A 14,344-nucleotide genomic window follows, 5' to 3' on the forward strand; every position below is an offset into this window, starting at 1 on the left:
AACTAAAAAAAAATAAACAAAAAATTTAAAAATTTAAAAATTATATAATTATTAATTTTGTAGTAATAATTACTCTTTTATTTAATAAAAAAAATTAATAAGAATCAGCCTTGCTTGCCATGAGGGAGCATTTTATCACCTTGGATCCCAACAATGTGCTCGCAAGCAACTGGTCTAGCAGTACCTCTGTTTGCAACTGGATTGGCGTCACATGTGGCTCTTCCCACCGCAGAGTAACTTCCTTGAATCTCTCCGGCATGGCTCTTGATGCCACCATCCCTCCGCATCTTGGAAACCTGTCATTCCTTTCTCGCCTGCATCTTCCCAACAATAGCTTCCATGGTACTCTACCTGCTGATCTAGCTGGATTACGCAGACTGACGATCATCAACCTCAGATTCAACAAATTCACAGGAAGCATCCCGTCCTGGTTTGAATTTCTACCCAAACTAGAATACCTGTTACTGAGAGGGAACAGTTTCTCTGGCACAGTCCCACACTTTCTGTTCAACATGACTTCCCTGCAATCGCTTGAACTTTCTGAAAACAAGTTTTGGGGTCCCTTACCTTCCAGCATTTTCTTGTCTCCTTCTTTGAAATATTTGTATCTTCCTAACAATCAACTGTCAGGCGATATCCCTTCAGCTATCATCGACAGTTCGTTACTACAGGATATTATCCTCTACAGAAACAACCTATCCGGACAACTGCCGGAGCGCATCTTCCACCACCGTCCAAACTTGGAAGAGCTTTACGTGTCTTGGAACGCCTTATCCGGTGAACTTCCACTCAGTTTGTTCGATTGCAAACAACTGCAATATTTATACTTGTCCAACAACACCTTGGGTGGAAACATACCATCAGCCATCGGGAATTTAACAAGCCTCAAACAGATCTATCTTGGCTTTAACAAATTCAGAGGTATCATACGTATGTTATGGCAATATGACTCTACGAATTGAGATTGATTAACTTTATCATTATTTATGCAATTTAACATATGTTGTGGCAGGTGCAATACCAAATGAGATTGGTAATCTACGTAGTTTAGAGATTATGAATCTTCCTTTCGCCAATGTGAGTGGCAACAGTCCACCATCAATCTTTAATATTTCTACCCTACAAGAAATTGATGCCTCCCAGCAAGCCTAGGCTCCATGCTTCCAAACCTTGTTGGGCTGTACATGGGGATTAATTATCTCAGTGGAAGAATTCCAAGCTCCTTGTGCAATGCCACTATGCTCAAGAGCATAACTTTGTCTAGAAACTCATTTTCTGGATATATTCCAGACATTTTTGGCAGCTTAAGAAGCCTCCAGCAGCTCAGTCTTGGTGAAAATAATTTGACAAGTGATTCAGAGCTAAGTATTATAAATTCTTTCACGAATTGTAGATATCTCTATTTGTTGTCATTTAATAGCAATCCATTGGATTCCATTCTTCCAATGTCAACAGGAAACCTTACTACTTCTCTGCTCAACTTGAATATTTGGGGTTGTTCATTGAGAGGCACCATTCCAGCAAGTGTTGGCAACTTGATAAACCTTAACCTCGGTAACAGTCATTTTATTGGAACTTTTTCTACTAACATAGGGAAATTAAAAAAGCTACAAGGCCTCTTTTTAACTGACAACCAATGGGAAGGATTTGTTCCGCCTCAATTGTGTCAACTAACGAGCTTGTATAAATTTTCCGTTATAAGCAACAAGTTCTCTGGCCCTATACCTTATTGCTTAAGCAATCTTACCTCATTGAGATGGCTTTGGCTTTCTTCAAATAAATTCAATTCAATACCTTCCACCTTGTGGGACCTGTCAGATTTATTGCTTTTAGATTTATCTTCCAATAATTTAAGTGGAAATCTCCCATTAGATATAGGAAATCTAAAAGCCATGAGTTGGATTTATTTATCAGGAAATCAGTTTTCAGGTAGCATCCCAAGAAGCCTCAATAATCTTATGAATTTGGTTCGTCTTACCTTTGACATGAAACAAATTTGAAGGGCCCATCCCAGAATCATTTGCTCGGATGTTAAGTTTGGAACTCCTTGATTTATCAGAGAATAACTTGTCTGGTATCGTTCCCAAAACATTAGAGGCACTTGTGTATGTGAAATATTTCAATGTTTCTTACAATAAGTTAAAAGGAAAAATCCCGGATGGGGGACCTTTTGCAAACTTCTCAGCTCAGTCGTTCATGGGGAACAAAGAATTATGTGGTGCTCCTCGTTTCCATTTTCCGGAATGCAAAATTGAAAAATCCCGAAAATGGAATGCACATATTGTGTTGACATATATTTTACCTGCAGCAATAGTTGCCACCCTTCTTGTGGATTCCTTTGCATCCTAAAATTCCGAAAGCACAAGGTAATCAACAATTCAGAGGTGGATCAATCAGGAGCAAGATGGAGAAGAATATCATACTATGAAATTCGGCAAGCAACAGATAGGTCCAATGAAAATTAAAAGATTACTCTTGAACTAAAACTCCATTGCTTGAAGTGTCTATTTGTTGTTGTATTTTGTTGTTTTTTATTAATCAGTTTACTGTTTAATTTGTTTGTTGTAATGTTTAGGCAGTCCAAACTTAAGTTAAATTGAGGTAAAATGGGAATAATGTCTGGTGAGAAAATGATGACCAAAATTGAACAGTGTATGGGGGAGAAGCAAGGCTTTGTTCTACATGCACCAAATTTGCTTTTGCCTTTTGCTATTCCTTCTGATCAATCTAACCTTCTAGACTAACCAACTTTTCCCACTGAAAACTTAAGTTTGAAGTTGGAAACTAAATAGTTGTATACGATACTATAGAATAAGGAATGATTCCTAAGCAATATTTATCACCCGAAAGGTCAGAGTTAGTTTCCGGCTAAAACATATCAGAATATTCCTTAACTGATGAGACCAAAACGAATTCCAAGGACTAACTTGTCATTTATCATGTGTGTTTCCTTGAGCACTATGTTAAATAACCAGTAAAATACAAAAGAAATTGGTGGATGCAATTGAATTTAGATAACGTGGCCCAATCCCTTCAATATGGAGACTTCTGATGTGCATGCAACCAAAAATCTTCACTCTCTACACAGCAGACACACACAGAGGACAAGATATTCATCGATAATCTGAACTTAAATAGCCACTTCATCCCTCCCTCCGGTGGCCGGAAAATGGCAGTGCCTGCGAGCGGACAGATGTCAGTCTCATCCGTGATGCAGTTACGTGGACCAACAAGTCTCAGCCTCAGTGGTAAGAAGTGGAGTCATCTTGTGAAGTTTAGTAATGGAGAAGTAATGGGACGTAAGCTCAGGCTAAGACAACAGCATGGTGGCAATGGCTGCACTAACAATGTTAGGAGGAACCATATATGCATGTCTCTCACTGCTGACGTGGGTAGTCAATCCAAGGTTTATTACCTCATTCCTTAGTCCTTTACTTTGATTCTTAACCATGGTCCATGGGATACTTTTGTTGGAAGAAAAATTTCTTTTAAATGCATAATTTGTAAAGAATGAATTAATTTATGTAAAGCACATGATGATGGGGCGCTGCAGTTGAGAGACTTGGATGCTGAGAGAAGGGATGCTAGGACGGTTGTGGCGGTTATACTTGGTGGAGGAGCCGGAACCCGTCTCTTTCCTCTTACAAAGCGCCGAGCCAAACCTGCTGTCAGTTTCTTTTCTGTTCTCATTGTATTCTATTTTTCGATTGTGGAATGTTTATGGATTTGGCCATCATGTTGTGTAGGTTCCTATTGGAGGTGCTTATAGGCTCATTGATGTGCCAATGAGCAACTGCATCAACAGTGGCATCAACAAGGTCTACATTCTCACTCAGTTCAACTCAGCTTCACTCAACAGGCATATTGCACGTGCTTACAACTCTGGCGCTGGTGTCACCTTTGGAGATGGCTATGTTGAGGTATACTTGGCATGGATTCTGTGTTGAAGAACTATACTTGTGATTACTCAAGACTAAGAATGCTTGTATTTATTATTTCAGGTTCTTGCTGCCACTCAAACTCCAGGGGAGGCAGGTAAAAGATGGTTTCAGGGTACTGCTGATGCCGTAAGGCAGTTCCACTGGCTCTTTGAGGTATAATAATTCTATAGGAATTAGAGTAGTTACATAATCTACACTTGAACTCTTTAATCCAAGTTATGTTGTTTAACTATGATGCTGTAGGATCCTAGAAGCAAGGATATTGAGGATGTCCTGATTCTTTCTGGGGATCATCTCTACCGAATGGACTATATGGACTTTGTTCAAGTAAGGCACCGTTTCGTCCAATCAATAGTTCTTCCTTTCCTCCTTCAACACTGTTGATGCATTCAAATTTGACATGTTCTGACTCATCTTCATATCCAGAATCATCGCGAGAGTGGTGCAGATATTACTCTTTCTTGTCTCCCCATGGATGACAGGTAGGTTGGGTTAATGGTTTTCGAATCTGTTTCTAGTATACATAATCACATGATGTATATCTTGAAATCACTTTGTCATCTTTCTCTGAATGAGAAACTAGCTCTTTTATCAGTTCAAATGAATAAATGATTCAACAATGTTTGTCACATATTATTGTTTAAAACTCTCTTCATATGTGGCAGCCGTGCCTCTGATTTTGGTCTAATGAAGATAGATGATAAAGGAAGGATTCTCTCATTCAGTGAAAAGCCCAAAGGAGAAGACCTAAAAGCAATGGTAATATAACTCATGTTTGTGCTGCTTCTTACATATTAGGAGTTTCAAGAATAAGGTTTACAGCTAATACTGCTTCATAATATAGCAAGTAGATACAACTGTTCTTGGGCTTTCAAAGGAAGAGGCTGTAAAGAAACCATACATTGCTTCTATGGGTGTGTATGTATTCAAGAAGGAGATACTTCTGAATCTATTAAGGTACTGAACTATAGCAACATGTGAGGCTTTTCAGAGAGGATTCAAATAAAAAATAATATTAACTGAAAATGAACTGACTCGTCCTATTGCAAATCTTGTTTCGCTAAGTGCTACAAATTTATTTAATATAGATGGCGGTTTCCAACTGCAAATGACTTTGGATCAGAGGTCATCCCTGCCTCAGCTAGAGAATTTTACATGAAGGTAAAGGAATAATTCACATATGATATTACATGTGATGTGATGTTTATCTTTCATTTTTAGTGCACTAGATTTCAACCCATCCATGCAATCCACATATATACAACCATGAAATATTTATGAGACAAATGGAATCCTGCCTTTGGATCTAGCAGAGAGCTTATGTTCACCCCATGAACATTCATAATAAATACTTGCCTGCAGGCTTATCTCTTCAATGATTACTGGGAGGACATAGGAACGATCCGATCATTCTTTGAGGCAAATCTAGCCCTCACTGAGCATGTGAGTCTCAAATTTTACTGTATTGCCACTCTTATTGAGCTTCAATATCATGAATATATCCAGATTTCTAACTAGTGGAAGGCTGTCCTACACTACAGGTAAACCTAAGACATCAATTAAACTTCAAGCTTTAAAAACTTCTACAAACATGTATCAATTAACCTTTATAATTTTATTTTCAAAGAACAATTTTGCTTGTTCCATGATTGAGGTGTTTAACCTTACTGACTTAGAAAATATTGTGTAATTTTCAGCCACCCAGGTTTAGCTTTTATGATGCGGCAAAGCCAATGTATACATCAAGAAGAAACCTGCCTCCATCAAAGATTGACAACAGCAAGGTCAGTCAGTATCTAGTCTTCAAACTTGCACATGAACATATATTGTAAGAAATCAACAATAAGAAGCACAAAAACCATAGCACATGCTGATGGGTATGGACTAAATTAATTTATACAAAAAACAAGAAAAATTCATAAATCATGTATTATTGCATGCCTCTCTTATCATCTAAAGGATGGAAATCACTATTATTTTCTGCTATCAAATCTCAAATTTCACATTTTAGTTGTCCTTATGCAGATTGTTGATTCAATTATATCACATGGGAGCTTTGTGGATAGTTCGTTCATAGAGCATAGTGTGGTTGGAATCAGATCCAGAATAAACTCAAATGTTCACTTAAAGGTTCCGTGTAACAATTCTAGTTACAGAAGATACCAATGCAATGCATTTTTTCACCAGCACTACTATAAACACCTGATTTATCAGCAGCAATTCTCAAATTCATAGGTTAAACATTTCAGAAATTTTTGTTAACTAGAAATATACATAATACATACTCTTCGTCGATGTAGGATACTGTGATGCTTGGTGCTGATTTCTACGAAACAAAATCAGAAGTGACAGCACTATTAGCCGAGGGAAGAGTTCCTATAGGGATAGGAGAAAATACAAAAATCAAGTACACACTGCAACTCTCACTTTCTTAATATTTGTCCATTGGTTCCTCTTTTCATATGTTCTCACTTCTTTCTTGTCACATATGCAGAGACTGTATTATTGACAAAAATGCTAGAATTGGAAAGAATGTTGTAATCGCAAATAAGGATGTAAGCTTTGTGAAACTAAGCTATGACAGATTTTTTCTTCTTCTTTATATATATAGCACAAATCAGAGCATGATTGTTGTATGATGAAATTTGGTTTTGAATGAACTGCAGGGCGTACAAGAGGCTGATAGATCTTCAGAAGGGTTTTACATCCGTTCTGGTGTTACCATTGTATTGAAAAACTCAGTAATTGAAGATGGACTGGTCATATAATAAATAGATAAATAAATCAATGCAGTAAATTCACCCATCATTTACCTGATCCATTTTCTCATGGATTATCATAACATGTAACGATGGGAATGTTTTAGTTTTATAATGATAGGGGAAAAAACTAATAAAAAAGTATCAATTACCAATATTTTGTTTTTATATCATACTTCTTATATTCCAGTTCTGCATGGTTTAGTTACAGCCCATGTAATTATATGTTCTAGTTATCTTAAGTAACTTTAAGATTTCATATACATAGCAATACCCCCTTATCGCTACTATTTAAAAAACTCATCAATTGGTTGACCTGAAAAACGAAACAAAAATTAAGAAATTCCAAGTATTTACTGTTGGTTGTAATTATCTTAAAATATATATATCAACATTTTTAGAATTTGATTTGGGTTTAGAAAACATGTGACTTTATATTATCCCAATTATCATAAATTGTCACTCAACAAAAGTAGTTATGTTAATAGCCTATTCTTTAAATGGTCATAATAAATAAATCTGACTAAACGACAATCTAAAACATTTTATATTAGTACATAAGAATTAATCTCATTTTTAAAAGTCAAGAATAATAAATATTTTTATTTTTTATTCATTGACCTGATATATTATGTTCCCAAACGAAGACTATCAACATAGACGATTTTTTTAACGATGAATGTATGAAGTTAAAGCCACTTTCAGTTTCAGGCACAATAAGATCTATCACTATCATATTTATAGACTGGAAGTTTAGGCAAGGTTTATGGAATAAGCTCCTCAGAGTTAAACATCAACTCATTTTCATATTTCTGCAGAACAAACCTCTCCTCGGGAACTATAATGGTGGTAACAGTACATTTCATGTCAGAAAAAGGTTTCCTACAAGTCCTGCCTGCTCGATGAAGATAATCAATGGCAGTCCTTGGCAAGTCAAAGTTGTAGATATGAGACATTTCAGGAAGGTCAACTCCTCTAGCAGCTATATCTGTTGCAACAAGCAGATATCCACCTCCTTTTCGAACCTCCTGAATCGAAGACATAGCACACAGCACACACTTGTCACCATCCTTTGTTGAAATCAATACATATTCTTATGCTACTGAATGGAACTTACCAACAATGAAACTGCGCGTGAGTTGAAATTCATGTCATCCTCGAGAAGGACAATATCTAAAGGCCCTTCATATGATGTCTTCAAAAAGTCAATGACAAGGTCTGTTGATGGAGCATTTCCAGCCTTTTTGGACTTCTCAGACTGCATAGTGCACAACTTACAGATTACATAATCCAACTGAGAAAGAGTGAGGAGGAGGAGTAGATATTAAGAAAGTTATTCTCGACATACCTGTTCACCAACAAATATAATGCCAGACTCAGGTGCATCAGACTGAATCAAGGATAATAGGGTTTGTAGTTTCCTTTTGTTATTGCATATCTGGTGATTGAAACAGCATAAGAAATTCCATAATACCTAAAATAGGTTTCTAATGAATGAATGACTTGCAAAGTTAAGTTATTATAATATAAAACAGTAAACATCTTTCCAAGCCCAAAGGAAACCGGAAAATATACTGGCAACTAATGAAAAATGGATAACACACACTTCTTACTATAAATCTATGACACAGGCGAGATGGCATGGGCTCCACTGGACTGACATGGATATGGATCACATCACTCTGGAAAACAAATAATGAAAAGCATAAAGTCAGAGTGAACTTTTAAGAAACCTCAAAGACAATCAAATAGTCATATCAACAGACCTTTGTCCATTTTTGCTGCACACAATCATGAAGAAATCGTCTGTGCTGTGGTATAGATGCACTTGCAAAAACTGTCTGACGGTTATTGCACGATGAATATGAAGTCAAAAGCTTTCTAAGAGAACTAACTTGCTTTGAAGAATTGAAAATGAAGTCAACCTAAGCAGAAAAAAATATATGATATGACAAAGACTTAAAAATGATCGGGGGAAGGGTGAAAATTATATTTAAAAGAAAAAAGACAGGGCTTTATTTAATCTCAGGTCTTAATGCTTAAAGTTCTCAGGTTATAATTTCTGAAATTGCATCAATAGATGATAATGAGATGATCATGACATTTTCAAAGAATATCTAAGCATTGTGGTGCAATCATGTTTTACGAAACTCGCACACACACTGGGAAAAACAAATATGGAAATCTGCATAAATACTCACTAATTAAGTGGAGAAGAACAGCTTTTACCTCATCAACAATTAGCACCCGCACAGATTCAAGCAAGAAAATTTGTCTTTCAAGCATTTGGCATAAACTCCCAACTGTTGCAACCACTACTGTTGGAGGCTCTGCCTAGAATTTAAGAAAGATTAATCTTAAATGAGCATCAAAATGGTTTTCTCTATAAGACTCAATGCTTCTACTGATCAAAGAAAATGGCCAATTCTACAAGGTTAGACAACAACTGTGCAGTAGTTATTATCTAAACACACACATTTGCTAAGCAAGCCAATGAACTATAAGCAGTTGTATATGAGAATGCTAATGAAATGGCTTACATAATTTTTAGTAAATGTATTTTGCAGAATATAACATACTAAAGCATTAGTTTCACTGTGTACCATTAGTATCTATAGCAGCGAAAATGTAGAAAACAAGAAATTAAACAGAACTTACTGTAAAAGAGGATGAAAGGGCTTTACCTTTAACCAACTCTTGTGTCTTCTCAATGTTCCTCCATCTAAGAGAGCCATGACGGTACACGACTTCTGCTCCTCGTCAACTCCAGTTGGCTTTGCTGCCAACATCCTTGCAACTTTAGTGACCTTGCCAATAAAATGTTTTCACTCAGTAGTTAGCCCTTTCCAAGGGAAATCGCCCTGTTATATGGCGCCAAAAATATTTATCATGTTGCTATAGCATAAAAAGTTCAAAACTCGTCGGCATTCTTACTTGCATGCCAAGTTCACGGGTGGGGACGACAACAAGCGCTTGCACAGAAGATTTCAAAGTGTTGATGATGGAATAAATCAAAAGCAGGTATGTAAGTGTCTTCCCAGAACCTGTCTAGATTATAAGTAAAATAAGGTTACAGATCCACATTAGTATTACTTCTTTAACATTGAATGTTAGGCTAACACACGGAAAGTTAAGTAAACAAGGAAAAATGTTTAGCCATATGAGAATCAGTCAAAAAGTTTTCTAACACGTTGAAACGAAACCAAGGAAAAAGGAGAGAAAAGTTTGCTATCAATAAGCATACAAATTGAAAAGAGCAGAATAACCTAACCTGAGCATGAAGTATACAGTCACGGCCGGAGAAAAGATGAGGCAAAGCCTCCCTCTGAACATCTGTAGGCATCACATATCCAATCTCTTCCATCCTGAAACAGCAACAACAATGACTGAGTATGATTAAGCAGAGCATAAGAAAGAAGAAACTTGAAATTACCTTTGCAAAATATGGGTGGGGACATGAGGCTGGCATATATCTCGCAAAGTGGGAGAATGGTTAATAAGTGGTGGTTGTGGAAGAATGCATTGAGCTGCAGGGTAGGTTCGATTAAGGTTACGTAAGCGAGGCACATGATAAACGGTGACAGTTCGCTTTACAAATGGCGCGACCCTGACCCCAAGCGAGAAACTGTGAGTCTCCATGGACATGGATGGAATCATCTTCTATCTCGCTCGCTCACTCTGTAGACACTAGCCGTGGCTGTTTGGGTTTTATTTTTGGGCCAGGGTCTGGGCCTGGCCTGGCCTTTTTTATTCTAACAAAAACTGTATTGGACCTAATAAAAAAGATAAGGATGATTGGATGATGATCGGATCAAAATCAAACAAAGGCGTAGGCGTCTGACTCGGAAGGTGGATGCGTGTTGGTGGCTGCTTTTCCTCTTTTTCTGCTTTCGGCAATCGCTTTCTTTGACTTTTTTACAATCTCTGAGTCACTGTCAATCACTATTCACTAATATAAGGCTGCTCAGTGCTCTTCTTTTTCTTGTTCAACGAAAATCGAACGTCTCCTTCGCCGACACGCTACCTATAGTCCTATCCAATGCCCACTTCCGACGACTGCTCCGATGACGCCTGCAGCATTTGTCTTGAACCCTACACCGCCAACGACCCCGCCACTGTATCATTCTCTTCTTTTATCTATTTATTTTTTTAGTTTTGTGGACAATTTACAATCTTTATTCAACACGATTGTAGCCACATGGATTACTAATAGTATACTCTAGTTTTAAGAGATTTGGTATTGCTCAGAATTTCATATACATAATTGCACTTGAATGTTTGTATTCTTACTGTTGCTAGTGCAATTGTTAACATTTAACAATGAATGTTTATTGACATGTTTTCTTTCCGATCCCAGATTACCAGTTGCAAACATGATTATCATCTGCATTGTATTATTGAATGGTAAGCCTAATTGCTCTTTAAATATAAATCAAGCTTCCCCTTTCATGATTTATAAGACATGAAAAATGATCCAATTCTCTGTTTCTCACGTATTTTCCTTTCCTTTCTTTTTTTTTTTTCTTAGGTCACAGAGAAGCAAAGAGTGCCCAATATGTTGGCAGTTACTTAGCTTAAAAGACCCCACCAGGTATTTGGTTCTACCTTTGGTGCATTTTTCTTTTCAGTTTTTGTTAATATGCTTTATAACTTGTAGTTTTAACCAATAATCCATCACCGATATTTTCCCCCCCAGCCAAGAGCTTCTAGCTGCAGTGGAGGCTGAAAAACGCTTAATATCCAGAAATGAACATTCATCTTCATACGCCAGCTCTCCTAGTCCCCTTGAACGACTCAATGATGATCATGTGAGTGATTGGAAGAGTATCATATCTGTTTTCTTTTGTTAATATTTACTTGTATGAGTTGTGTTGATACAAGATTGCAAGTATCATTTCATGGACTTGAGGTAAAAATTAAAAAAATAATCATAGGTAAATTAATTTGCTGGTGTTTGCAGGATTATCCTTGTTCAGATGACTCTGATCTTGATGAGCAACTTATGCAACACCTAGTTGCTACTGCAGCAAGCACAACTGGTCATGTTCACAGACGAAAAACGCAGAGATATTCTGGTGCAGGTCCATCAGAGGTTCTTGTTTCAAATTATTCTATTCCAGCTTCTAGGATTCAGCCACCATCTGAGGGTAGTGTATCATCATCTTCTGAGAGTGAAGTCTCTTTAAAGCCCAGGTATAAAGCAAGCAATGCAATTTGTTATTCATCAGGAAGCTCATGTTGGTCTTAGAGTCTAATCACTCAATTCATTTCTCCTGCTGTTTTAGCTGGCAACCACTTGAGAGTGATAGGAGAGTGAACACTTCTGAAATGTTCTCCTTCCCCAAGTCCATCAAGTCCAAATTTTCTTCTGCTTCGGCAAGGTAAAGTGAATATTTGTTGCAGTTTGTGCCAGCTACTACAAGAATCCCATTGTTGCTAATGTTATACATGAATATTGTAACAGATATAAGGAATCAATTTCAAAAAGCACTCGAGGCCTTAAAGAGAAGTTGATTGCTCATAATGCCTCAGTGAAAGAGCTCAGTAAAGGTGTTCGGCGTGAGATGAATGTAGGCATTGCTGGTGTTGCAAAGATGATCGAACATCTTGATCTTTCGTCGAAACGGTCAAGTACCATCAGGCCAGTCAATGGTAGGGGCATCTCTATCATCCCCTTCAAAGGGAAGTCTGTCCAGCAGAATAATTCCATTGAGCAGCAGCAATCTGGAGTTTTGGTTTGTCATATTAGTTCAGACTCTCCATCTCTTGTTCCTCCTCCAACTCCAAGAGTTCAGGGTACTACATATAATCCCTAGCTCCTACAGTATCACAGATTTTTTCTCTGTTCAAACCATTTATTCTTAAAAGGATTGGTTCTTTACACACGTTTATTTTGGTCATTTAGAGTGAACAAATGCCATGAAGACTTAAGCTGGGATTAACAAATCTACCATGCTATGCTCTGTCACCAGTCCAGGAAGAGGCCTGCAGTGCAAGAGACGTCCTGGGAGCCAATGTACCTGTTGGTATGCGTCCTGCATATGCTCAATAATTTCTAGGAGTTACGGATTATTTATGATCCGTTTACAGTCAAGTGCTTTCTTCTATTCTGAATAAGTGCCTATCAAATAGATACTGTGAACTGCATTGATTCTTATTATCTTATCCCATCTATGTTGCTTTCTTAAGAGCCTTTCACATGCCGATACTTGCATTGATCTTAATGAAATAGTAGCGTTTCTCTGACATACGTTATTCAAATAACTAATTTGATACAGACTAAAGAGGTATCTCGTTCTGTTTTAGTGGATTGGTTTGATGACTTGTTATTACGTGCCACTGAAAGTAACATGTACCCATTATTACTATTTCTGAAATAGAGAAAACATTGGCATTGTCGTTCTCATAATATCTTACACAACCGGTACACAAACTTTATTCATATCGAAATACGCTAAACTCTATTTTCAACCCCGCACCCACAGACATATATCTAAATAAGTATCTCCTTTGATAGTGCTGCATATTCACAGGGCCTAACCATATAAATATGTATATATATAACAGTACTAAGCATTGACGATCACTCCACCTGCAAAAAATCGCACAATCTATAAGCATGATTTGATACCCCAAAAGGCCAAAACACAAAAGGCTAGGGAAGAAGTCACGTACCATTTGGATGGAGAACTTGGCCACTAAAATAAGAAGAGTCCTGAAGGGATGCCAAGAACAAATAACAGGGTGCAATCTCCGATGGTTGAGCTGCTCGCTTCATTGGCACCTCTGACCCTAAACTCTGAATCATCTCGGCAGGCATGGAAGCTGGTTGTATTGGCGTCCAAACCGGACCTGGCGCCACCGCATTCACCCGAATCCCCTTACTCACCAGCATCTGAGCAAGCCCTCTTGTGAAGGCCACAATGGCTCCCTTCGTTGCGGTATAGTCCAGTGCTTGAGGACTTCCACTGTAGGCATTAACTGAGGTTGAGTTGATAATGGAACTCCCTTCTTTCATGTGATTCAGTGCATGCCTGCACACACCCTTTTGGGATCATTATATATTTTATTCTCTATTCTAAACAACAATTCATGCCTGATTTTCCATACCTGACCAAGTAGAACTGCGAAAACATATTGGTCTTGAAGACTCTTTCTAGTTGATCTTGGGTGATTTCCTCGACCGATTTAGTCAAGTGCTGCTCGGCCGCATTGTTAACTAGAATATCAATGCGTCCATATTCTTGGACAACATAATCAACAACCTGCTTGCAGTTCTCATCAAATCCAATATCCGCAGCTATTGCCAAAGGATCTTGTGCATCACTTGTCTTGGATTCTAGCAGCATCTTAAGTGTGTCATCCTTGTCCTTGTCCTCGTGGCCCTTAACGTATGTAAATGCAACGGTTGCACCCTCTTTTGCAAAACACACACACACTGCTCTGCCTATCCCAGAATCACCTCCTGTCACCAAAGCCACCTTACCCTGTATATGGCCAAACCATTAAGCCAAAACAAACACTGCATTTAGATAACTTAGCATTAACACTTATCACGCAGTAACACACCGTTATTGTGGATTTATGGTGCATACCCGGAGCTTGTTGGAGGGCTTGTAGTCTGGACTTATGGCTTGAGGAATC

General features: G+C 37.8%; 6 protein-coding genes across 12 annotated transcripts in view; 4 read left to right on the forward strand and 2 right to left on the reverse strand.

Moving 5' to 3' along the window:
• Positions 120-2,833, forward strand: LOC107637449 (systemin receptor SR160-like). The gene is made up of 2 exons (XM_016340865.2): positions 120-921; positions 1,013-2,833. The coding sequence occupies exons 1-2, from the start codon at positions 120-122 to the stop codon at positions 1,150-1,152; spliced, it is 942 nt and encodes a 313-aa protein (XP_016196351.2). The 3' UTR covers positions 1,153-2,833.
• LOC107613680 (receptor kinase-like protein Xa21) lies at positions 1,185-2,349 on the forward strand. The gene is made up of 2 exons (XM_016315787.1): positions 1,185-1,554; positions 2,003-2,349. Exons 1-2 carry the CDS (start codon positions 1,185-1,187, stop codon positions 2,347-2,349), a joined length of 717 nt encoding a protein of 238 aa, XP_016171273.1.
• LOC107637438 (glucose-1-phosphate adenylyltransferase large subunit 1, chloroplastic) lies at positions 2,970-6,886 on the forward strand. 4 transcript variants are annotated; one of them, XM_021104287.1, is made up of 15 exons: positions 2,970-3,388; positions 3,554-3,667; positions 3,747-3,920; positions 4,002-4,094; positions 4,185-4,268; positions 4,368-4,423; positions 4,607-4,700; positions 4,786-4,898; positions 5,030-5,102; positions 5,304-5,384; positions 5,639-5,725; positions 5,967-6,071; positions 6,242-6,348; positions 6,436-6,496; positions 6,608-6,873. In XM_021104287.1, the coding sequence occupies exons 1-15, from the start codon at positions 3,170-3,172 to the stop codon at positions 6,707-6,709; spliced, it is 1,563 nt and encodes a 520-aa protein (XP_020959946.1). In that variant the 5' UTR covers positions 2,970-3,169; the 3' UTR covers positions 6,710-6,873. The 4 variants fall into 4 exon arrangements, with proteins under 4 accessions (XP_020959946.1, XP_020959950.1, XP_016196340.1 ...); XM_016340854.2 differs by having other exon boundaries at positions 2,977-3,406; positions 6,608-6,886; XM_021104293.1 differs by having other exon boundaries at positions 3,268-3,406; positions 3,531-3,667; positions 6,608-6,886.
• LOC107637460 (DEAD-box ATP-dependent RNA helicase 58, chloroplastic) lies at positions 6,331-10,386 on the reverse strand. Of its 4 annotated transcripts, none has more exons than XM_016340880.2 (11): positions 10,134-10,386; positions 9,972-10,065; positions 9,635-9,748; positions 9,385-9,507; positions 8,930-9,034; positions 8,467-8,541; positions 8,314-8,382; positions 8,049-8,138; positions 7,818-7,958; positions 7,526-7,728; positions 6,331-6,438 (listed from the first exon to the last, which is right to left on the reverse strand). In XM_016340880.2, exons 1-11 carry the CDS (start codon positions 10,355-10,357, stop codon positions 6,345-6,347), a joined length of 1,332 nt encoding a protein of 443 aa, XP_016196366.2. In that variant the 5' UTR covers positions 10,358-10,386; the 3' UTR covers positions 6,331-6,344. The 4 variants fall into 4 exon arrangements, with proteins under 4 accessions (XP_016196366.2, XP_020959961.1, XP_020959969.1 ...); XM_021104302.1 differs by having other exon boundaries at positions 8,467-8,625; positions 10,134-10,384; XM_021104310.1 differs by lacking the exon at positions 6,331-6,438 and adding an exon at positions 6,722-7,016 and having other exon boundaries at positions 8,467-8,625; positions 10,134-10,382.
• Positions 10,536-12,900, forward strand: LOC107637480 (E3 ubiquitin-protein ligase RHF1A). Its single transcript, XM_016340895.2, has 8 exons — positions 10,536-10,817; positions 11,058-11,104; positions 11,229-11,291; positions 11,397-11,508; positions 11,661-11,893; positions 11,986-12,081; positions 12,165-12,496; positions 12,606-12,900. The coding sequence occupies exons 1-8, from the start codon at positions 10,740-10,742 to the stop codon at positions 12,608-12,610; spliced, it is 966 nt and encodes a 321-aa protein (XP_016196381.1). The 5' UTR covers positions 10,536-10,739; the 3' UTR covers positions 12,611-12,900.
• The window catches only part of LOC107637491 (glucose and ribitol dehydrogenase), a gene marked incomplete in the record, with an annotated part of 2,014 nt that continues 710 nt past the window's right edge, over positions 13,041-14,344 (reverse strand). Inside the window, 4 exon segments of the mRNA XM_016340904.2 lie at positions 13,041-13,292; positions 13,376-13,734; positions 13,811-14,187; positions 14,296-14,344. Coding sequence (XP_016196390.1) covers positions 13,270-13,292; positions 13,376-13,734; positions 13,811-14,187; positions 14,296-14,344 — 808 coding nt within the window.

The sequence above is a fragment of the Arachis ipaensis genome, chromosome B01 (genome assembly GCF_000816755.2).
Source record: "Arachis ipaensis cultivar K30076 chromosome B01, Araip1.1, whole genome shotgun sequence".
In the NCBI taxonomy this organism is placed as follows: Eukaryota; Viridiplantae; Streptophyta; class Magnoliopsida; order Fabales; family Fabaceae; genus Arachis; species Arachis ipaensis.